General features: G+C 37.1%; 2 protein-coding genes across 3 annotated transcripts in view; one reads left to right on the top strand and one right to left on the bottom strand.

Annotated features, from left to right (window-relative positions):
* Nucleotides 1-16,461, top strand: part of LOC139981003 (argininosuccinate lyase-like) — a 58,892-nt gene extending 42,431 nt beyond the window's left edge. The window contains exons 10-13 of one of the 2 annotated variants that reach the window (XM_071993096.1): nucleotides 2,094-2,196; nucleotides 4,383-4,504; nucleotides 6,693-6,799; nucleotides 15,670-16,461. In XM_071993096.1, the coding sequence (XP_071849197.1) occupies nucleotides 2,094-2,196; nucleotides 4,383-4,504; nucleotides 6,693-6,799; nucleotides 15,670-15,808 (471 nt within the window). In that variant the 3' untranslated portion in view covers nucleotides 15,809-16,461. The remainder of the gene's footprint in view (nucleotides 1-2,093; nucleotides 2,197-4,382; nucleotides 4,505-6,692; nucleotides 6,800-15,669) is intronic. The other variant, XM_071993095.1, reaches the window with a different exon arrangement.
* A 6,797-nt stretch (nucleotides 16,462-23,258) lies between these two features.
* The window catches only part of LOC139981431 (zinc finger CCHC domain-containing protein 8-like), a 33,451-nt gene continuing 30,822 nt past the window's right edge, over nucleotides 23,259-25,887 (bottom strand). Inside the window, exon 13 of the mRNA XM_071993802.1 lies at nucleotides 23,259-25,879. Coding sequence (XP_071849903.1) covers nucleotides 25,086-25,879 — 794 coding nt within the window. The 3' untranslated portion in view covers nucleotides 23,259-25,085. The remainder of the gene's footprint in view (nucleotides 25,880-25,887) is intronic.

Below are 25,887 nucleotides of genomic sequence, written 5' to 3'. Positions count from 1 at the left end.
ATTGTCACATGTTATATGAATGACTTGTTGTCACATGTTATATGAAAGACTAATTGTCACATGTGGTATGAACGACTAAATTGTCACATGGGATAGGAAGACTAATTGTCACATGTGATATGAATGACTAATTGTCACAGGTTATATGTAATACTAATTGTCACATGATATATGAAAGACTTATTGTCACATGTGGTATGAACGACTAATTGTCACATGTGATATGAATGACTGCTTGCCCCATGTTATAGGAAAGACTAATTGTCACATGCTATATGAAAGACTAATTGTCCCGTGTGATATGCAAGACTAATTGTCACATGTGGTATGAAGGACTAATTGTCACATGTTATATGAAAGACTAATTGTCCCGTGTGATATGCAAGACTAATTATCACTTGTTATATGAAAGACTAATTGTCACATGTGATATGTAATACTAGTAGCTGTCAAGATCTATTAACAGACTAGGCTGATACAACAGAAGTTGTGCACATGACATACCACATGCAATCAACAGCATAAATGAAGTATTCAGTTGTTAGTAGCTGTCAAGATCTATTGACAGACTAGGCTGATACAACAGTAGTTGTGCACATGACATACCACATGCAATCAACAGCATAAATGTATTGAAATGTACAGTTGTTAGTAGCTGTCAAGATCTATTGACAGACTAGGCTGATACAACAGTAGTTGTGCACATGACATACCACATGCAATCAACAGCATAAATGTATTGAAATGTACAGTTGTTAGTAGCTGTCAAGATCTATTGACAGACTAGGCTGTTACAACAGTAGTTGTGCACATGACATACCACATGCAATCGACAGCATAAATGTATTGAAATATACAGTTGTTAGTAGCTGTCAAGATCTATTAACAGACTAGGCTGATACAGCAGTATTTGTGCACATGACATACCACATGCAATCAACAGCATAAATGAAGTATACAGTTGTTAGTAGCTGTCAAGATCTATTGACATACTAGGCTGATACAACAGTAGTTGTGCACATGACATACCACATGCAATCAACAGCATAAATGTATTGAAATGTACAGTTGTTAGTAGCTGTCAAGATCTATTGACAGACTAGGCTGATACAACAGTAGTTGTGCACGTGACATACCACATGCAATCAACAGCATAAATGAAGTATACAGTTGTTAGTAGCTGTCAAGATCTATTGACAGACTAGGCTGATACAACAGTAGTTGTGCACATGACATACCACATGCAATCAACAGCATAAATGAAGTATTCAGTTGTTAGTAGCTGTCAAGATCTATTGACATACTAGGCTGATACAACAGTAGTTGTGCACATGACATACCACATGCAATCAACAGCATAAATGAAGTAAACAGTTGTTAGTCTGTCAAGATCTATTGACAGACTAGGCTGATACAGCAGTATTTGTGCACATGACATACCACATGCAATCAACAGCATAAATGAAGTATACAGTTGTGAGTTGCTGTCAAGATCCACAACTGAAAGTCAGAATTCATTCATACTTGGTTTTAATGTGTTGGTAGATAGTGGGTACATGGTAATATATGTTCAAGTTGATATTTATATTATGCATTTTCTTTAGGGGGCGGCGTTAAGTTTATTTTCACTAAATTAGCTTGTAAACACGGTAACTGAACAACGACAAGTTGGATTGAAGTCATACTTGGTACATATATGCGCCATAGTGAGTAGAAGAGCCCTATTGATTTTGGTACTCATCACATATTAATGAAGTCACAGGGTCAAATGTAAACATTTTCAGAATTGAATCATACTTTGTGTGAAGGTGTTAGTAGTTAGCCGGTACATGATAATGTATGTTCAATGTGATATTATGCATATTTATTAGGGGGCAGGGCTTGAGATGATTTTTGCTAAAAATAGCTTGTAAACATGGTAAGTTAACATATTTAGTAGGTACATCCACAGCCAGCGAAAGATCCTTACTGATCAATTTAATCAACAATGACGAAAGCTTGGGATTATAATCTCAATTGGCAAGGAATCACAATAAGCCTACTTGCAATCTGGTTAAGCTATGTGAATAACTCAAAATAAAATTTTCTTACAGTGTTCTGGTTTCTTAATGACACTAAAGGGTCTACCAAGCACCTACAACAAAGACCTGCAGGAGGATAAGGAGGCACTCTTTGAAGCATATGACACTGTCTCTGGTAGGTAGTCATGGCAATAGGGAGGCACTCTTTGAAGTATATGACACTCTCACTAGTAGGTAGTCATGGCAATAGGGAGGCACTCTTTGAAGTATATGACACTGTCTCTGGTAGGTAGTCATGGCAATAGGGAGGCACTCTTTGAAGTATATGACACTCTCACTAGTAGGTAGTCATGGCAATAGGGAGGCACTCTTTGAAGTATATGACACTGTCTCTGGTAGGTAGTCATGGCAATAGGGAGGCACTCTTTGAAGTATATGACACTGTCTCTGGTATGTAGATATGGCAATAGGGAGGCACTCTTTGAAGCATATGACACTGTCTCTGGTAGGTAGTCATAGCAATAGGGAGGCACTCTTTGAAGTATATGACACTGTCTCTGGTATGTAGATATGGCAATAGGGAGGCACTCTTTGAAGTATATGACACTTCTCTGGTATGTAGATATGGCAATAGGGAGGCACTCTTTGAAGTATATGACACTCTCTGGTATGTAGATATGGCAATAGGGAGGCACTCTTTGAAGTATATGACACTCTCTGGTATGTAGATATGGCAATAAGGAGGCACTTTTTGAAGCATATGACACTCTCACTAGTAGGTAGTCATGGCAATAAGGAGGCACTTTTGAAGCATTTGACACTGTCTCTGGTAGGTAGTCATGGCAATAGGGCAGCACTCTTTGAAGTATATGACACTGTCACTTGTAGGTAGTCATGGCAATAGGGAGGCACTCTTTGAAGTATATGACACTGTCTCTGGTAGGTAGTCATAGCAATAGGGAGGCACTCTTTGAAGTATATGACACTGTCTCTGGTATGTAGATATGGCAATAGGGAGGCACTCTTTGAAGTATATGACACTTCTCTGGTATGTAGATATGGCAATAGGGAGGCACTCTTTGAAGTATATGACACTCTCTGGTATGTAGATATGGCAATAGGGAGGCACTCTTTGAAGTATATGACACTCTCTGGTATGTAGATATGGCAATAAGGAGGCACTTTTTGAAGCATATGACACTCTCACTAGTAGGTAGTCATGGCAATAAGGAGGCACTTTTGAAGCATTTGACACTGTCTCTGGTAGGTAGTCATGGCAATAGGGCAGCACTCTTTGAAGTATATGACACTGTCACTTGTAGGTAGTCATGGCAATAGGGAGGCACTCTTTGAAGTATATGACACTCTCACTAGTAGGTAGTCATGGCAATAAGGAGGCACTCTTTGAAGCAAATGACACCGTCTGGTAGGTAGTCATGGCAATAGAGAGGCACTTTTTGAAGCATATGACACTGTCTCTGGTACATAGTCATGGCAATAAGGAGGCACTCTTTGAAGCATTTGACACTGTCTCTGGTAGGTAGTCATGGCAATAGGGAGGCACTTTTGAAGCATTTGACACTGTCTCTGGTAGGTAGTCATGGCAATAGGGCAGCACTCTTTGAAGTAAATGACACTGTCACTTGTAGGTAGTCATGGCAATAGGGAGGCACTCTTTGAAGTATATGAGACTCTCACTAGTAGGTAGTCATGGCAATAAGGAGGCACTCTTTGAAGCAAATGACACTCTCTGGTATGTAGTGATGGCAATAGGGAGGCACTTTTTGAAGCATATGACACTGTCTCTGGTAGGTAGTCATGGCAATAAGGAGGCACTCTTTGAAGCATATGACACTGTCTCTGGTAGGTAGTCATGGCAATAGGGAGGCACTCTTTGAAGTATATGACACTCTCTGGTATGTAGCGATGGCAATAGGGAGGCACTCTTTGAAGTATATGACACTGTCACTAGTCAGTTTGTAGGTGACTGAATTCAATTGGATATATATTAAGTGGCTAAAGTTAATGGCAATGTGAGGCACTTTTTGAAGCAAAAGATGCCGTCTCTGGTTTGTAGGTGACTGATTTTGATTGGATATATATTTAAGTGCTAAAACATATCCGTAGGGTACTCACATGATTGATGCTCTTAAAGTCAATGACATAAAGTTTGATGTTTTCTGTGACTGATATATTAAAGTCTCTGAAAGTAATTCAATATCATGTATAGATATACGACATTAAAGGGGGTGAAAGGTTATTCTAAAGGTTTTCCATGAAGCTAGGCCACAGCACTAGAATCAAGTTAGAATTCAAACAAATGTATAGCTTACTTTCATCCTTATCTTATTATTGGATCAGATATGCTTCAAATCTCTGCTGGGGTCCTGGCAACATTGACTATCAATGCAGACAACATGAAGGCTGCCCTCAGTACTACGATGCTTGCTACAGATGTTGCATACTATCTTGTCAGAAAGGGAGTAAGTATTAACTCAGTGCTGTGTGATCTTTTGTGGGTGGACTAGCAAACTAATAGATTCAATTACATCTGCATGTACACAGTACTGCTAGCCTAGGACACTTACGTCATGTTAAAACTAACAGGATATCTGTTAGCTTAAAGGGAAAACTCCACACTTTCTCGAAACTCCCCACTTAATATCTTGTCTCTGTTGTGACATATGCCTAGCTAACTAAGCTTTTCATTATACAAAGCTTACTATCCAACAATTCGGATGAGAGAAAAATATTCACAGCCATAACAACTGAGTTGGAAATGACTAAAAAGAATAATTAGTTGGAAATGTTTAAGTTGGCCTCCTACAGATACAGCAGGTTGTGGCGAGGTCTCCAGACTGGATATAGCTGAGACCTGTAGAGCAAGTAGGTTGAGACAGGAACCTAGGCGAGGACTCCAGACTGGATATAGCTGAGACCTATAGAGCAAGCAGGTTGAGACAGAAACTTAGGTGAGGTCCCCAGACTGGATATAGCTGAGACCTGTAGAGCAAGTAGGCTGATGCAGGAACCTAGGCGAGGACTCCAGACTGGATATAGCTGAGACCTATAGAGCAAGCAGGTTGAGACAGAAACTTAGGTGAGGTCCCCAGACTGGATATAGCTGAGACCTGTAGAGCAAGTAGGCTGATGCAGGAACCTAGGCGAGGACTCCAGACTGGATATAGCTGAGACCTGTAAAGCAAGCAGGTTGAGACAGAAACCTAGGCGAGGACTCCAGACTGGATATGGCTTAGACCTATAGAGCAAGCAAGTTGAGACAGAAACCTAGGTGAGGTCCCCAGACTGGATATAGCTGAGACCTGTAGAGCAAGTAGGTTGAGACAGGAACCAAGGCAAGGACTCCAGACTGGATATAGCTTAGACCTATTGAGCAAGCAAGTTGAGACAGAAACCTAGGTGAGGTCCCCAAACTGGATATAGCTGAGACCTGTAGAGCAAGTAGGTTGAGACAGGAACCTAGGCGAGGGCTCCAGACTGGATATAGCTTAGACCTATAGAGCAAGTAGGCTGATGCAGGAACCTAGGCGAGGACTCCAGACTGGATATAGCTTAGACCTATAGAGCAAGCAGGCTGATGCAGGAACCTAGGCAAGGACTCCAGACTGGATATAGCTAAAACCTGTAGAGCAAGTAGGTTGAGACAGAAACGTAGGCGAGGACTCCAGACTGGATATAGCTGAGACCTGTAGAGCAAGTAGGTTCAGACAGGAACCTAGGCGAGGACTCCAGACTGGATATAGCTTAGACCTATAGAGCAAGCAGGTTGAGACAGAAACCTAGGTGAGGTCTCCAGACTGGATAGAGCTGAGACCTGTAGAGCAAGCAGGCTGATGCAGGAACCTAGACGAGGACTCCAGACTGGATATAGCTTAGACCTCTGAGCTACATGGGGTCAACAGGTTATCTCAAATGGCTCTTATCAGTTTGCACACTCTGAGTTCCATGGGGTCAACAGGTTATCTCAAATGGCTCTTATCAGTTTGCACACTCTGAGTTCCATGGGGTCAACAGGTTATCTCAAACGGTGAAAACATTTGCCATTTTCTCTGTGATTTTTACTAGATAAAATTTTTTGCTTAGGCAGTAGCTTTGTAAAACTATTTTACAGTGTGTAAACAATGTCATGTAACTCTCATTCATTAATAACAATTATTAAAGGGGTGGTTCGTAGCAGAGCTGATTTGCTAGCTGAAATTGGTAGAAGAAAATGTCCTTTTATTCATACATCTAATGGGTCTATATTTCACACAGGAAGACTTTTCTTTCTGGATATTTAAACATTTTGGAATAAAAAATTCTATAATGTTAAATCCTTACCAGTGAATTAAATGGTAGATGCCCCACAAGGGAGTGCTACAAATAAGAGATTTAAATCTCTGATCTTTCCTGGTTAACAAACTTGCACTACATTAGTCAGATAGTTATTCGGAATTTTGGGCAAATTGTATGACAATGAATCACAAAGCTGATTGTATTTCGGGTTGTCTATGATATCTTTCTTTCTTTTTTGTTCTTGCAGGCTTATTTCCTTCCTTGTTTTTTCTTTTTCTGTCCCTCTTCTTCGGTTTATTTTATTGTTATTTCATTCCTGCTGCTGTTGCTGGTTGTTATAGATGTTGTTTATCATAGGTTTCTTTTCTATTGTAGGTTCCTTTCAGGGATGCTCATGGTAAATCAGGGGAAGTAGTTGCTCTAGCAGAGAAAAAGAATTGCAAGATGCAAGAACTGACAATGCAAGATCTTAAGTCAATCCAGTAAGTAAAGTCAGCTGTTAAGAAGAAACAGCTGGTTGTAGCTAACTTTAATGTACAAATAGTAAGAAGAGTTAGCTGTAAAGAAAAAACATCTGGTTGTAGCTAACATGCGAATATAAAGTCAATCGAGTAAGTAGAGTCAGCTGTTAAGAAGAAACAGCTGGTCGAAGATGTAGAAATGTAAGTAGAGTCAGCTGTTAAGAAAAAACATCTGGTTGTAGCTAACTTAAACATACAAATATTAAGTCAATCCAGTAAGTAGAGTCAGCTGTTTAGAAGGAACAACTGGTTATTGCTAACTTTAACATACAAATATTAAGTCAATCCAGTAAGTAGGGTCAGCTGTTAAGAAGGAACAACTGGTTATAGCTAACTTTAACATACAAATATTAAGTCAATCCAGTAAGTAGAGTCAGCTGTTAAGAAGGAACAACTGGTTATAGCTGACTTTAACATACAAATATTAAGTCAATCCAGTAAGTAGGGTCAGCTGTTAAGAAGAAACAACTGGTTATAGCTGACTTTAACATACAAATATTAAGTCAATCCAGTAAGTAGGGTCAGCTGTTAAGAAGAAACAACTGGTTATTGCTAACTTTAACATACAAATATTAAGTCAATCCAGTAAGTAGGGTCAGCTGTTAAGAAGGAACAACTGGTTATAGCTAACTTTAACATACAAATATTAAGTCAATCCAGTAAGTAGAGTCAGCTGTTAAGAAGGAACAACTGGTTATAGCTAACTTTAACATACAAATATTAAGTCAATCCAGTAAGTAGGGTCAGCTGTTAAGAAGAAACAACTGGTTATAGCTGACTTTAACATACAAATATTAAGTCAATCCAGTAAGTAGGGTCAGCTGTTAAGGAGAAACAACTGGTTATAGCTGACTTTAACATACAAATATTAAGTCAATCCAGTAAGTAGGGTCAGCTGTTAAGAAGAAACAACTGGTTATAGCTGACTTTAACATACAAATATTAAGTCAATCCAGTAAGTAGGGTCAGCTGTTAAGAAGGAACAACTGGTTATAGCTGAGTTTAACATACAAATATTAAGTCAATCCAGTAAGTAGGGTCAGCTGTTAAGAAGAAACAACTGGTTATAGCTGACTTTAACATACAAATATTAAGTCAATCCAGTAAGTAGGGTCAGCTGTTAAGAAGAAACAACTGGTTATAGCTGACTTTAACATACAAATATTAAGTCAATCCAGTAAGTAGGGTCAGCTGTTAAGAAGGAACAACTGGTTATAGCTGACTTTAACATACAAATATTAAGTCAATCCAGTAAGTAGGGTCAGCTGTTAAGAAGAAACAACTGGTTATAGCTGACTTTAACATACAAATATTAAGTCAATCCAGTAAGTAGAGTCAGCTGTTAAGAAGAAACAACTGGTTATAGCTGACTTTAACATACAAATATTAAGTCAATCCAGTAAGTAGAGTCAGCTGTTAAGAAGAAACAACTGGTTATAGCTGACTTTAACATACAAATATTAAGTCAATCCAGTAAGTAGGGTCAGCTGTTAAGAAGAAACAACTGGTTATAGCTGACTTTAACATACAAATATTAAGTCAATCCAGTAAGTAGAGTCAGCTGTTAAAAAAAAAATGATTATAGCTTATAGCTTACTTTTTTTTACCTGTGTTGATAAATGGATAGTGCTACTTGGTTAAATTAGTCTCTTCATTGATGGTTACTTACCAATATAGATAAATGGATAGTGCTACTTGGTTACATTAGTTTCTTTATGGATGGTCATTTACCCATATAGATAAATGGATAGTGCTACTTGGTTAAATTAGTCTCTTCATTGATGGTTACTTACCAAGATAGATAAATGGATAGTGCTACTTGGTTACATTAGTTTCTTCATGGATGGTTAGTTACCCATATAGAAAAATGGATAGTGCTACTTGGTTAAATTAGTCTCTTCATTGATGGTTACTTACCAATATAGATAAATGGATAGTGCTACTTGGTTACATTAGTTTCTTCATGGATGATCATTTACCAATATAGATAAATTGATAGTGCTACTTGGTTACATTAGTTTCTTCATGGATGATCATTTACCCATATAGATAAATGGATAGTGCTACTTGGTTACAGTAGTTTCTTTATGGATGGTTATTTACCTGTGTAGATAAATGGATAGTGCTACTTGGTTACATTAGTTTCTTCATGGATGATCATTTACCCATATAGATAAATGGATAGTGCTGCTTGGTTACATTAGTTTCTTTATGGATGGTTATTTACCTGTGCAGATAAATGGATAGTGATACTTGGTTACATTAGTTTCTTAAAGGATGATCATTTACCTGTGTAGATAAATTGATAGTGCTACTTGGTTACATTAGTTTCTTCATGGATGATCATTTACCAATATAGATAAATTGATAGTGCTACTTGGTTACATTAGTTTCTTCATGGATGATCATTTACCCATGTAGATAAATTGATAGTGCTACTTGGTTACATTAGTTTCTTCATGGATGATCATTTACCCATGTAGATAAATGGATAGTGCTACTTGGTTACATTAGTTTCTTCATGGATGATCATTTACCCATATAGATAAATGGATAGTGCTACTTGGTTACATTAGTTTCTTTATGGATGGTTATTTACCTGTGCAGATAAATGGATAGTGATACTTGGTTACATTAGTTTCTTAAAGGATGATCATTTACTTGTGTAGATAAATTGATAGTGCTACTTGGTTACATTAGTTTCTTCATGGATGATCATTTACCAATATAGATAAATTTATAGTGCTACTTGGTTACATTAGTTTCTTCATGGATGATCATTTACCCATGTAGATAAATGGATAGTACTACTTGGTTACATTAGTTTCTTCATGGATGATCATTTACCAATATAGATAAATTGATAGTGCTACTTGGTTACATTAGTTTCTTCATGGATGATCATTTACCCATATAGATAAATGGATAGTGCTACTTGGTTACAGTAGTTTCTTTATGGATGGTTATTTACCTGTGTAGATAAATAGATAGTGCTACTTGGTTACATTAGTTTCTTCATGGATGATCATTTACCCATATAGATAAATGGATAGTGATACTTGGTTACATTAGTTTCTTCATGGATGATCATTTACCCATATAGATAAATGGATAGTGCTACTTGGTTACATTAGTTTCTTCATGGATGATCATTTACCAATATAGATAAATTGATAGTGCTACTTGGTTACATTAGTTTCTTCATGGATGATCATTTACCCATATAGATAAATGGATAGTGATACTTGGTTACATTAGTTTCTTCATGGATGATCATTTACCCATATAGATAAATGGATAGTGATACTTGGTTACATTAGTTTCTTTATGGATGATCATTTACCAATATAGATAAATTGATAGTGCTACTTGGTTACATTAGTTTCTTCATGGATGATCATTTACCCATATAGATAAATGGATAGTGATACTTGGTTACATTAGTTTCTTTATGGATGATCATTTACCAATATAGATAAATTGATGGTGCTACTTGGTTACATTAGTTTCTTCATGGATGATCATTTACCCATATAGATAAATGGATAGTGATACTTGGTTACATTAGTTTCTTCATGGATGATCATTTACCAATATAGATAAATTGATAGTGATACTTGGTTACAGTAGTTTCTTTATGGATGGTTACTTACCAATATAGATAAATGGATAGTGCTACTTGGTTACATTAGTTTCTTCATGAATGATCATTTACCCATATAGATAAATGGATAGTGATACTTGGTTACATTAGTTTCTTTATGGATGATCATTTACCAATATAGATAAATTGATAGTGCTACTTGGTTACATTAGTTTCTTCATGGATGATCATTTACCCATGTAGATAAGTGGATAGTGCTACTTGGTTACATTAGTTTCTTCATGGATGATCATTTACCAATATAGATAAATGGATAGTGCTACTTGGTTACATTAGTTTCTTCATGGATGATCATTTACCAATATAGATAAATGGATAGTGATACTTGGTTACATTAGTTTCTTCATGGATGATCATTTACCAATATAGATAAATGGATAGTGCTACTTGGTTACATTAGTTTCTTCATGGATGATCATTTACCAATATAGATAAATTGATAGTGCTACTTGGTTACATTAGTTTCTTCATGGATGATCATTTACCCATATAGATAAATGGATAGTGCTACTTGGTTACATTAGTTTCTTCATGGATGATCATTTACCAATATAGATAAATTGATAGTGCTACTTGGTTACATTAGTTTCTTCATGGATGATCATTTACCCATATAGATAAATGGATAGTGCTACTTGGTTACAGTAGTTTCTTTATGGATGGTTATTTACCTGTGTAGATAAATAGATAGTGCTACTTGGTTACATTAGTTTCTTCATGGATGATCATTTACCCATATAGATAAATGGATAGTGATACTTGGTTACATTAGTTTCTTCATGGATGATCATTTACCCATGTAGATAAATGGATAGTGCTACTTGGTTACATTAGTTTCTTCATGGATGATCATTTACCAATATAGATAAATGGATAGTGCTACTTGGTTACATTAGTTTCTTCATGGATGATCATTTACCAATATAGATAAATTGATAGTGCTACTTGGTTACAGTAGTTTCTTCATGGATGATCATTTACCCATATAGATAAATGGATAGTGCTACTTGGTTACATTAGTTTCTTAAAGGATGATCATTTACCCATATAGATAAATGGATAGTGCTACTTGGTTACATTAGTTTCTTCATGGATGATCATTTACCAATATAGATAAATGGATAGTGCTACTTGGTTACATTAGTTTCTTCATGGATGATCATTTACCAATATAGATAAATGGATAGTGCTACTTGGTTACATTAGTTTCTTCATGGATGATCATTTACCCATGTAGATAAATGGATAGTGCTACTTGGTTACATTAGTTTCTTCATGGATGATCATTTACCCATATTGATAAATGGATAGTGCTACTTGGTTACATTAGTTTCTTTATGGATGGTTATTTACCTGTGCAGATAAATGGATAGTGATACTTGGTTACATTAGTTTCTTAAAGGATGATCATTTACCTGTGTAGATAAATTGAAAGTGCAACTTGGTTACAGTAGTTTCTTCATGGATGATCATTTACCAATATAGATAAATGGATAGTGCTACTTGGTTACATTAGTTTCTTCATGGATGATCATTTACCCATATAGATAAATGGATAGTGCTACTTGGTTACATTAGTTTCTTCATGGATGATCATTTACCCATATAGATAAATGGATAGTGCTACTTTGTTACATTAGTTTCTTCATGGATGATCATTTACCAATATAGATAAATTGATAGTGCTACTTGGTTACATTAGTTTCTTTATGGATGGTTATTTACCAATATAGATAAATGGATAGTGCTACTTGGTTACATTAGTTTCTTTATGGATGGTTATTTACCTGTGCAGATAAAATGGATAGTGATACTTGGTTACATTAGTTTCTTAAAGGATGATCATTTACCAATATAGATAAATAGATAGTGCTACTTGGTTACATTAGTTTCTTCATGGATTTACCCATATAGATAAATGGATAGTGCTACTTGGTTACATTAGTTTCTTCATGGATGATCATTTTCCTGTGTAGATAAATGGATAGTGCTACTTGGTTACATTAGTTTCTTCATGGATGATCATTTACCCATATAGATAAATGGATAGTGCTACTTGGTTACAGTAGTTTCTTTATGGATGGTTATTTACCTGTGTAGATAAATAGATAGTGCTACTTGGTTACATTAGTTTCTTTATGGATGGTTATTTTAATACCAATATAGATAAATGGATAGTGATACTTGGTTACATTAGTTTCTTCATGGATGATCATTTACCCATATAGATAAATGGATAGTGCTACTTGGTTACATTAGTTTCTTTATGGATGGTTATTTACAAATATAGATAAATGGATAGTGCTACTTGGTTACATTAGTTTCTTCATGGATGATCATTTACCAATATAGATAAATTGATAGTGATACTTGGTTACAGTAGTTTCTTTATGGATGGTTATTTACAAATATAGATAAATGGATAGTGCTACTTGGTTACATTAGTTTCTTCATGGATGATCATTTACCAAGATAGATAAATGGATAGTGCTACTTGGTTACATTAGTTTCTTCATGGATGGTTATTTACCTGTGCAGATAAATGGATAGTGATACTTGGTTACATTAGTTTCTTAAAGGATGATCATTTACCTGTGTAGATAAATTGATAGTGCTACTTGGTTACATTAGTTTCTTCATGGATGATCATTTACCAATATAGATAAATTGATAGTGCTACTTGGTTACATTAGTTTCTTTATGGATGGTTATTTACAAATATAGATAAATGGATAGTGCTACTTGGTTACATTAGTTTCTTCATGGATGATCATTTACCAATATAGATAAATGGATAGTGCTACTTTGTTACAGTAGTTTCTTTATGGATGGTTATTTACCTGTGTAGATAAATAGATAGTGCTACTTGGTTACATGAGTTTCTTCATGGATTTACCCATATAGATAAATGGATAGTGCTACTTGGTTACATTTGTTTCTTCATGGATGATCATTTACCCATATAGATAAATGGATAGTGCTTCTTGGTTACAGTAGTTTCTTTATGGATGGTTATTTACCTGTGTAGATAAATAGATAGTGCTACTTGGTTACATTAGTTTCTTCATGGATTTACCCATATAGATAAATGGATAGTGCTACTTGGTTACATTTGTTTCTTCATGGATGATCATTTACCCATATAGATAAATGGATAGTGCTACTTGGTTACAGTAGTTTCTTTATGGATGGTTATTTACCTGTGTAGATAAATGGATAGTGCTACTTGGTTACATTAGTTTCTTCATGGATGATCATTTTCCTGTGTAGATAAATGGATAGTGCTACTTGGTTACATTAGTTTCTTCATGGATGATCATTTACCCATATAGATAAATGGATAGTGCTACTTGGTTACATTAGTTTCTTCATGGATGGTTATTTACCTGTGCAGATAAATGGATAGTGATACTTGGTTACATTTGTTTCTTCATGGATGATCATTTACCCATATAGATAAATGGATAGTGCTACTTTGTTACATTAGTTTCTTCATGGATGATCATTTACCCATATAGATAAATGGATAGTGATACTTGGTTACATTAGTTTCTTCATGGATGATCATTTACCAATATAGATAAATGGATAGTGCTACTTGGTTACATTAGTTTCTTTATGGATGGTTACTTACCAATATAGATAAATGGATAGTGCTACTTGGTTACATTAGTTTCTTCATGAATGATCATTTACCCATATAGATAAATGGATAGTGATACTTGGTTACATTAGTTTCTTTATGGATGGTTATTTACCAATATAGATAAATGGATAGTGCTACTTGGTTACATTAGTTTCTTCATGGATGATCATTTACCCATATAGATAAATGGATAGTGCTACTTAGTTACATTAGTTTCTTTATGGATGGTTACTTACCAATATAGATAAATGGATAGTGCTACTTGGTTACATTAGTTTCTTCATGAATGATCATTTACCCATATAGATAAATGGATAGTGATACTTGGTTACATTAGTTTCTTTATGGATGGTTATTTACCAATATAGATAAATAGATAGTGCTACTTGGTTACATTAGTTTCTTCATGGATTTACCCATATAGATAAATGGATAGTGATACTTGGTTACATTAGTTTCTTTATGGATGGTTATTTACCAATATAGATAAATGGATAGTGCTACTTGGTTACATTAGTTTCTTAAAGGATGATCATTTACCCATATAGATAAATGGATAGTGCTACTTGGTTACATTAGTTTCTTTGTGGATGGTTATTTACCTGTGCAGATAAATGGATAGTGATACTTGGTTACATTAGTTTCTTAAAGGATGATCATTTACCAATATAGATAAATGGATAGTGCTACTTGGTTACATTAGTTTCTTTATGGATGGTTATTTACCCATATAGATAAATGGATAGTGATACTTGGTTACATTAGTTTCTTCATGGATGATCATTTACCCATATTGATAAATGGATAGTGCTACTTGGTTACATTAGTTTCTTTATGGATGGTTATTTACCTGTGCAGATAAATGGATAGTGATACTTGGTTACATTAGTTTCTTAAAGGATGATCATTTACCAATATAGATAAATGGATAGTGATACTTGGTTACATTAGTTTCTTTATGGATGGTTATTTACCAATATAGATAAATGGATAGTGCTACTTGGTTACATTAGTTTCTTCATGGATGATCATTTACCAATATAGATAAATGGATAGTGCTACTTGGTTACATTAGTTTCTTTATGGATGGTTATTTTAATACCAATATAGATAAATGGATAGTGATACTTGGTTACATTAGTTTCTTCATGGATGATCATTTACCAATATAGATAAATGGATAGTGCTACTTGGTTACATTAGTTTCTTTATGGATGGTTATTTACCTGTGCAGATAAATGGATAGTGATACTTGGTTACATTAGTTTCTTAAAGGATGATCATTTACCTGTGCAGATAAATGGGTAGTGCTACTTGGTTACATTAGTTTCTTTATGGATGGTTATTTACCTGTGTAGATAAATAGATGCTGCTACTTGGTTGTAGTTTCTTCATGGATGATCATTTTCATTAAATAGATAAAGAATTGTATGTTCTTAACTATACCAGATTCTGCTGCCCTATTATGTCCATTTACTACTTTTCAAGCTTTTGTTTACTTTTATTTCTATTTTATCTTAGTTCCCAGTTCGATGAAGACGTTGCAAAGCTTTGGGACTATGAGACCAGCGTGGAACAGTACTCAAGTCTAGGTGGAACAGCTAAATCAGCAGTATCCAAACAAATCAAGGAACTTAAAGCTAGCATTGGCAAAGAGTGAAATGTCTTCATGATGATGGAGCAGCAAGATGTTTGTGTTTAACTTAAATCAACCCCTGACATTTTGTGTTACCTGTTAAGGAAATAAAAAAATTAATAATTATTAAACAATTTTTGGACTTCATCATGAAATTAAATCTGAAAGTTATTGCTGGGAGTGTTAGCTCAGTGGTTAACTCTGGTGCCTTCCAATCATAAGGTCCCCAGTTAATGTATGTCGTCCAGTTACAGGGTTGTTGACAATTCATATTCATGGATGTTTAATATGAACCTAAGAGACTGATTCCAGTCGGTTTGTGTCTTTGATAAGCCAATGAGGCTTCTTCGCGAGTTCTTGCTTGCAGGAGGATCTAAAATACATACATACAGTTGGTTAACTTCTCAATGAATGAATGCCAATGTATAATGCTTGGGCATGAACTATATGACCAGATGTACTTTGTCCCACATCAAATAAGCTTTAAAGAATTGTTTCAGTGTTCAGGCTAACTTGCATTGTCTGTTTCTGGGGTAAATCTACTAGACACATGGTCATTGATGCTTCCAGTTATAGTTTCTGTCTGTTTCTGGGGTAAATCTACTAGACACATGGTCATTGATGCTTCCAGTTATAGTTTCTGTCTGTTTCTGGGGTAAATCTACTAGACACATGGTCATTGATGCTTCCAGTTATAGTTTCTGTCTGTTTCTGGGGTAAATCTACTAGACACATGGTCATTGATGCTTCCAGTTATAGTTTCTGTCTGTTTCTGGGGTAAATCTACTAGACACATGGTCATTGTTGCTTCCAGTTATAGTTTCTGTCTGTTTCTGGGGTAAATCTACTAGACACATGGTCATTGTTGCTTCCAGTTATAGTTTCTGTCTGTTTCTGGGGTAAATCTACTAGACACATGGTCATTGATGCTTCCAGTTATAGTTTCTGTCTGTTTCTGGGGTAAATCTACTAGACACATGGTCATTGATGCTTCCAGTTATAGTTTCTGTCTGTTTCTGGGGTAAATCTACTAGACACATGGTCATTGTTGCTTCCAGTTATAGTTTCTGTCTGTTTCTGGGGTAAATCTACTAGACACATGGTCATTGATGCTTCCAGTTATAGTTTCCGTCTGTTTCTGGGGTAAATCTACTAGACACATGGTCATTGATGCTTCCAGTTATAGTTTCCGTCTGTTTCTGGGGTAAATCTACTAGACACATGGTCATTGTTGCTTCCAGTTATAGTTTCCGTCTGTTTCTGGGGTAAATCTACTAGACACATGGTCATTGATGCTTCCAGTTATAGTTTCCGTCTGTTTCTGGGGTAAATCTACTAGACACATGGTCATTGATGCTTCCAGTTATAGTTTCCGTCTGTTTCTGGGGTAAATCTACTAGACACATGGTCATTGATGCTTCCAGTTATAGTTTCCGTCTGTTTCTGGGGTAAATCTACTAGACACATGGTCATTGATGCTTCCAGTTATAGTTTCCGTCTGTTTCTGGGGTAAATCTACTAGACACATGGTCATTGATGCTTCCAGTTATAGTTTCCGTCTGTTTCTGGGGTAAATCTACTAGACACATGGTCATTGTTGCTTCCAGTTATAGTTTCCGTCTGTTTCTGGGGTAAATGTACTAGACACATGGTCATTGATGCTTCCAGTTATAGTTTCCGTCTGTTTCTGGGGTAAATCTACTAGACACATGGTCATTGATGCTTCCAGTTATAGTTTCCGTCTGTTTCTGGGGTAAATCTACTAGACACATGGTCATTGATGCTTCCAGTTATAGTTTCCGTCTGTTTCTGGGGTAAATGTACTAGACACATGGTCATTGATGCTTCCAGTTATAGTTTCCGTCTGTTTCTGGGGTAAATCTACTAGACACATGGTCATTGATGCTTCCAGTTATAGTTTCCGTCTGTTTCTGGGGTAAATCTACTAGACACATGGTCATTGATGCTTCCAGTTATAGTTTCCGTCTGTTTCTGGGGTAAATCTACTAGACACATGGTCATTGATGCTTCCAGTTATAGTTTCTGTCTGTTTCTGGGGTAAATGTACTAGACACATGGTCATTGATGCTTCCAGTTATAGTTTCCGTCTGTTTCTGGGGTAAATCTACTAGACACATGGTCATTGATGCTTCCAGTTATAGTTTCCGTCTGTTTCTGGGGTAAATCTACTAGACACATGGTCATTGATGCTTCCAGTTATAGTTTCCGTCTGTTTCTGGGGTAAATCTACTAGACACATGGTCATTGATGCTTCCAGTTATAGTTTCCGTCTGTTTCTGGGGTAAATCTACTAGACACATGGTCATTGATGCTTCCAGTTATAGTTTCCGTCTGTTTCTGGGGTAAATCTACTAGACACATGGTCATTGATGCTTCCAGTTATAGTTTCCGTCTGTTTCTGGGGTAAATCTACTAGACACATGGTCATTGATGCTTCCAGTTATAGTTTCCGTCTGTTTCTGGGGTAAATGTACTAGACACATGGTCATTGATGCTTCCAGTTATAGTTTCCGTCTGTTTCTGGGGTAAATGTACTAGACACATGGTCATTGATGCTTCCAGTTATAGTTTCTGTCTGTTTCTGGGGTAAATCTACTAGACACATGGTCATTGATGCTTCCAGTTATAGTTTCTGTCTGTTTCTGGGGTAAATCTACTAGACACATGGTCATTGATGCTTCCAGTTATAGTTTCTTCCCTTCTAAATTTATTGGTGCTATCAAAGTATACCAACTTACTCATGTGACATGCAAAGAAAGAAAACAAATTATCTTTCAGGTGCATTTAGGAATTTTAGCTTTAATACAATTTGTCAGTTTGCCAAAAGAAGAGTTGATATTTTGAAGCATTTCTTAAATATTATTTGGCTTACAGTTGCTTCACATGATGAATTCACATGTTCACTTGCAGTGTTGAAATATGTTGTTATTTGTAATTATCATTGATTTCATGCTTTCATGAAGGGTTTGTTTTACACATTGAATTGCCAATAACAAACACTAAAATGTTTCTCTAGCATAGCAAGAGCAAGAGTTATAGGCTGGTTAGCTGTATGCGCTGGGCTATATCTGCTGTTAGTATGCAATGGTCAGTCGACTATCTGCTGTAAGAACGCACTAGGTCAGTCGACTATCTGCTGTAAGAACGCACTGGGTCAGTTGACTATCTGCTGTAAGAATGCACTGGGTCAGTCAACTATCGGCTGTAAGTAGGCACTGGGTCAGTCGACTATCTGCTGTAAGTAGCCACTGGGTCAGTCTACTATCTGCTGTAAGTAGGCACTGAGTCAGTCGACTATCTGCTGTAAGAACGCACTGGGTAAGTTGACTATCTGCTGTAAGTAGGCACTAGGTCAGTCGACTATCTGCTGTAAGTAGGCACTGGGTCAGTCGACTATCTGCTGTAAGAATACACTGGGTAAGTCGACTATCTGCTGTAAGAACGCACTGGGTCAGTTGACTATCTGCTGTTAGTATGCAATGGTCAGTCGACTATCTGCTGTAAGAATGCACTGGGTCAGTCAACTATCGGCTGTAAGTAGGCACTGGGTCAGTCAACTATCTGCTGTAAGTAGGCAATGGGTCAATCGACTATCTGCTGTAAGTAGGCACTGGGTCAGTCGACTATCGGCTGTAAGAACGCACTGGGTAAGTTGACTATCTGCTGTAAGTAGGCACTGGGTCAGTCGACTATCTGCTGTAAGAACGCACTGGGTAAGTTGGCTATGCTATAAGTAGGCACTAGGTCAGTTGACTATCTGCTGTAAGTAGGCACTGGGTCAGTCAACTATGCTGTAAGTAGGCTCTGGGTCAGTCGACTATCTGCTGTAAGAATGCACTGGGTCAGTCGACTATCTGCTGTAAGAACGCACTGGGTCAGTCGACTATCTGCTGTAAGTAGGCACTGGGTCAGTCGACTATCTGCTGTATGCACTGGTCAGTCGACTATCGGCTGTAAGTAAGCACTGGGTCAGTCGACTATCTGCTGTAAGAATGCACTGGGTCAGTCGACTATCGGCTGTAAGTAGGCACTGGGTCAGTCGACTATCTGCTGTAAGAACGCACTGGGTCAGTCGACTATCTGCTGTAAGAACGCACTGGGTCAGTCGACTATCGGCTGTAAGTAGGCACTGGTCAGTCGACTATGCTATAAGTAGGCACTGGGTCAGTCGACTATCTGCTGTAAGAACGCACTGGGTCAGTCGACTATCGGCTGTAAGTAGGCACTGGTCAGTCGACTATGCTATAAGTAGGCACTGGGTCAGTTGACTATCTGCTGTCAGAATGCACTGGGTCAGTTGACTGTCAGCTGTAAGTAGGCACTGGGTCAGTCGACTATCTGCTGTAAGAACACACTGGGTCAGTCGACTATGCTATAAGTAGGCTCTGGGTCAGTCGACTATCTGCTATAAGTAGGCACTGGGTCAGTCGACTATCGGCTGTAAGAATGCACTGGGTCAGTCGACTATCGACTGTAAGTAGGCACTGGGTCAGTCGACTATCGGCTGTAAGAACGCACTGGGTCAGTCGACTATCGGCTGTAAGAACGCACTGGGTCAGTCGACTATCGGCTGTAAGAACACACTGGGTCAGTCGACTATGCTATAAGTAGGCTCTGGGTCAGTCGACTATCGGCTGTAAGAACACACTGGGTCAGTCGACTATGCTTTAAGTAGGCTCTGGGTCAGTCGACTATCTGCTGTAAGTATGCATTGGGTTGTTTGACTATCAGCTATCACTATGCTCTGGGACAGTTCACTATTGGCTGTTAAAATGTAGGTATGCATTGGGTGGGCTTGACTGTTTGAATGCTTTGTATAAAGGCTGCATAATATTAATTGTATGGTATATCATTTTTTTAAAAAGGCTGCATTATATTAATTGTATGGTATATCATTTTCATGTATGGTACATCGTATTGACTGTATGGTACATCGTATTGATTGTATAGTTCATCATATGCATTGTATGGTACATCATAGTCGTATGGTACATCTTATTGATTGTATGGTACATCGTATTGATTGTATGGTACATCATATTGACTGTATGGTACATCATATTCATTGTATGGTACATCATATTGACTGTATGGTACATCATAGCCATTGTATGGTACATCGTATTGACTGTATGGTACATCATTGTATGGTACATTGTATTGACTGTATGGTACATCATAGTCATTGTATGGTACATCGTATTGATTGTATGGTACATCATATTGTATGGTACATCGAATTGATTGTATGGTACATTGTATTGACTGTATGGTACATCATATTCATTGTATGGTACATTGTATTGACTGTATGGTACATCATATTCATTGTATGGTACATCGTATTGATTGTATGATATATCATATTCATTGTATGGTACATCGTATTGATTGTATGGTACATCATATTCATTGTATGGTACATCGAATTGATTGTATGGTACATTGTATTGACTGTATGGTACATCATATTCATTGTATGGTACATCATATTCATTGTATGGTACATTGTACTGATTGTATGGTACATCATATGCAGTTGTATGGTACATCATTGTCATTGTATGGTACATCGTATTGACTGTATGGTACATCATATTCATTGTATGGTACATCATATTCATTGAAGCTAACTAGTTGGTGCAGAAGCAAAACCTGCCATGCAGTAGTTCTAATGTATTAAGCATATTAAATTGTCATGGTATCTAATATCTACCAAATTGAGACAATGGTAATTAAAATGTCACACTTGTGGTTATGTAACTTCAAGCAGGTACATGTTTGCAGAGTAGCATTGTTAACAGAGTAAGCTTGTACAAGACTTGTGTCTGTAGTAAGCACTTGGCTAGCATGGCAAAGTTTTATCACTTCTAGCAGTTACATTTAAAACCTATGAGCTTAGTGCTTAAGTGAGACTAAAGTAAGAAAAGGATTCAACTAAGGATTGAAAGGGGCAAGGTAAGTTTTTAGGACAACTAAGAAATCAGAAGTAGCCTTATATTTCAATTGAAAAGCACACCATGGCAATGTTTCACTTCAAAATTGCACAAACACAATTTTCAACTAGATCACTAAGGCATTTTGCTTTGAAGAAATATCAGATAAAACTTGAATGTATGAACTTGATTTCAGGGGTTCAGCATTGTTACTGCTGGTTATACACGGTTTAAGGGTATTACAGCAAGTCATAGTGCAAAAACTAACTGAAAATTGCAAGGGCACTGATATTAACCAGGTTTCCCAACAATTGTGCCCAAAATTATGCTTAGGTTGACCGTAGTTTACCTGCACTACCAGCTGTAGCAATCAAACCAGACAGCTATTACTGAGATAAAATTTACATCTTTTACGATCAAAATTCCATTCTTATTGTGTGCAGTAAACTATGAGCTTCATGGTGTGTTGTTTTATGTACATACCCATTATGGTAATATTTTATTTATGTACATGCCCATTAAGGTGTGCTGTTTGTCCATTATGGTGTGTTGTTTTATGTAGATGCCCATTATGGTGCTGTTTTATGTACATACCCATTATGGTATTTTATTTATGTACATGTCCATTATGGTGTGTTGTTTTATGAAATGCCCATTATGGTGTGTTGTTTTATGTACTTACCCAATATGGTGCTGTTTTATGTAGATACCCATTATGGTATCTTATTTATGTACATGCCCATTAAGGTGTGCTGTTTTATGTACATGTCCATTGTGGTGTGTTGTTTTATGTAGATGCCCATTATGGTGTTGTTTTATGTACATGCCCAATATGGTATTTTATTTCATGTACATGCCCATTAAGGTGTGCTGTTTATGTACATGCCCATTGTGATGTGTTGTTTTATGTACATGCCCATGTAGATACTCAAATTACTGAGAACATTTGAATATGAATATTTGTATTAACAGTAAATAGTTGTTCATTGTAAGTGAATATTTGTATTACTAGTAAATAGTTGTTCATTGTATACTTGCAGTATCTTTGTTTTCCAAATAAATTTTCAATGACTTTGAAGCTGTCATGGGCTTTATCCTGATTCATAAGTGTACTGGTAATGTTTATAGTTTCAATCTATGGAGGGGGGGGGGGGGGGGTCAATCTATGGGGGTCAATCTATAGGGGAGGGGGTCAATCTATGGGGGGTCTATCTATGGGGGGTTAATCTATAGGGGAGGGGGTCAATCTATGGGGGCGGGAATAACAGGACTAAGGGAAATCTACTCCCCTTCCTGTATCTTCCATTGCTTACATCAAATTAAACCCTAGTAATAGAAAATAATTGGATTCTTGCCATAATGCCAATCACATATATTCTTTTTGAATCAGAAGTGAAGTTACATACAACTGCTAGCTAGGTTTGTATTTAATTTATGTATAATGCAGAGGTGTTTAGTTCTGGTTCTTTTTACATTCACTATATGCAGATGCACATGTTTTTCAAGTATTCATCATGATCGGTTTTTACTGCACCAGTTTTATTGGCTCTAAAAGAAATCGCAATTCAATATTACATAGTTTAATAAAAGACTTACTTACATGGTACAATATCATAAGCACAAAATAATTTCACAATCCTGAATGTACAATATCCTACAAAATAAAAATCTGGAGAATAGCAAGAGTTCCGGTCATCTCACACATCTAACAATTGTCTTTACAAGCCCATGTTGTAGCTTGGGGCAAAATTAAATCAGTTTAATTCATTTGCTAATATAGAAACCTTACAAATGTATTTCTTTTGAATTCTTCTAACAAATATAACATGAGGCTAAAAACATTTCTACATGAACAATAACAGAGAACAGCCTACTACATAACTGTGTGGTGGCTTGTGAAGGGCAGTCACTCCTACTGGAAGCTTTGTCTTATTTCCATTGTATGAAATGCACCTTAAAACATTTATAAAACAAGTGGATCCTCAATTTGATAATTCTTCATGTCAGTTTACAGGATACCAATCAAAATTACTGTAACCAATAGGAGATAATACATGATTAGAATATTTTAATGTTAGCAAACAGAACTAACTATCAACTAACTACAATGTAGTGTGCCTGAAGAGAACTAACTATCAACTAACTACAATGTAGTGTGCCTTCAGAGAACTAACTATCAACTAACTACAATGTAGTGTGCCTTCAGAGAAATAACTATCTACAATGTAGTGTGCCTTCAGAGAAATAACTATCAACTATCTACAATGTAGTGTGCCTTCAGAGAAATAACTATCTACAATGTAGTGTGCCTTCAGAGAAATAACTATCAACTTGTTACAATTCTAAAGTAACACCATACATGAGAATAAGAACATTTCCCTTGTAAACTTGACAGCATCCTCCTCAGAAGAGACTCCAGGCCAAATCAAAATACACTCTTGGCATATATACTTCCTGTTTGATTTCTGTGGCTGCTTGTTACTTCCTGTTTGATTTCTGTGGCTGCTTGTTACTTCCTGTTTGATTTCTGTGGTTGCTTGCAGACATCCATGTATTACTGTGGTTGCTTGCAGACATCCATGTATTACTGTGGTTGCTTGCAGACATCCATGTATTTCTGTGGTTGCTTGCAGACATCCACGTATTACTGCGGTTGCTTGCAGACATCCACGTATTACTGCGGTTGCTTGCAGACATCCACGTATTACTGCGGTTGCTTGCAGACATCCACGCATTTCTGCGGTTGCTTGCAGACATCCACGTATTACTGCGGTTGCTTGCAGACATCCACGTATTACTGCGGTTGCTTGCAGACATCCACGTATTACTGCGGTTGCTTGCAGACATCCACGTATTACTGCGGTTGCTTGCAGACATCCACGTATTACTGCGGTTGCTTGCAGACATCCACGTATTACTGCGATTGCTTGCAGACATCCACGTATTACTGTGGTTGCTTGCAGACATCCATGTATTACTGTGGTTGCTTGCAGACATCCATGCATTCCTGTGGTTGCTTGCAGACATCCACGCATTACTGTGGTTGCTTGCAGACATCCATGTATTACTGTGGTTGCTTGCAGACATCCATGTATTACTGTGGTTGCTTGCAGACATCCACGTATTACTGTGGTTGCTTGCAGACATCCATGTATTACTGTGGTTGCTTGCAGACATCCATGTATTACTGTGATTGCTTGCAGACATCCATGTATTACTGTGATTGCTTGCAGACATCCATGTATTGCTGAGGTTGCTTACAGATATCCACGTGAATGATGCAACAGGTACACCTCACATTCTCTACCTGACCTAAAAGTTAACATATCTTGGTTTTTCATGACTTAATCTTTAGATGTCTTCAAAAGTCCAAGTATCTTCTTGAAGACACCTTTTGAGGAGGAAACATTTTCGTCCACGTGGGGGGTGATGCCCTCTGCAAAATTCTGTCGGTGGGGCACACCAGATTTATTGGGTAGCAAGGTATCAGTCACTATTTTTCCATTTTCCTCTGATACTTGACTTGTAGATATTTCTTGCTCCTGCTCCTCCTCCTCTGTCAATGTTTGACTTCCTTCATGCTGTCCCTCTTTGCTTGTAGCTATACCTCTATCTTCATCCTCTGTCATCTCACCACCATCATCATCATCATTATCCATCTCTTGACATCCAATGTCTTCATTGGAGGCTTCATCCACAATTATAAAGTCATTATCAATATTCTCTCTGTCCACTGCTTCCCTCTCTGCAGTGTCATTAATCTCTAGTTCCTTCCCTTCCAAGGCTCCAGTGTCTGTGTCTGAGGAGGTGCTGGTGTAATCTCCTTCCAATTTGGTCATCAGTTCCACCTGCTGGCTAACCAAATCTTCTAAACTTGGAGAGACTCTGCTCTGAGAGTTCTTCTCTGGATAGATACCATCAGTACTACAAACACTAGGGCTAGGGACGGGAGTGTTCTCCATTGAGCCCACAGGTGTGCCCCTTGGTGTGTGGGTAGGGGTTCGCTTTGGTGTCTCTGGTGGGGTAGAAACTGGCAAGGGAGGTTGTTCAAACACTGCTGGAGAAGGTGGAAGGGGAGGTCTGAAAGGAGACTTCTGACTATCATCTTCATCCAACCCAACGCCTCTACTTTCAGCATCTGTAACA

Source organism: Apostichopus japonicus, chromosome 15 (genome assembly GCF_037975245.1).
Source record: "Apostichopus japonicus isolate 1M-3 chromosome 15, ASM3797524v1, whole genome shotgun sequence".
Taxonomy (NCBI): Eukaryota; Metazoa; Echinodermata; class Holothuroidea; order Aspidochirotida; family Stichopodidae; genus Apostichopus; species Apostichopus japonicus.
This window is presented reverse-complemented; position numbering and strand designations above follow the sequence as displayed.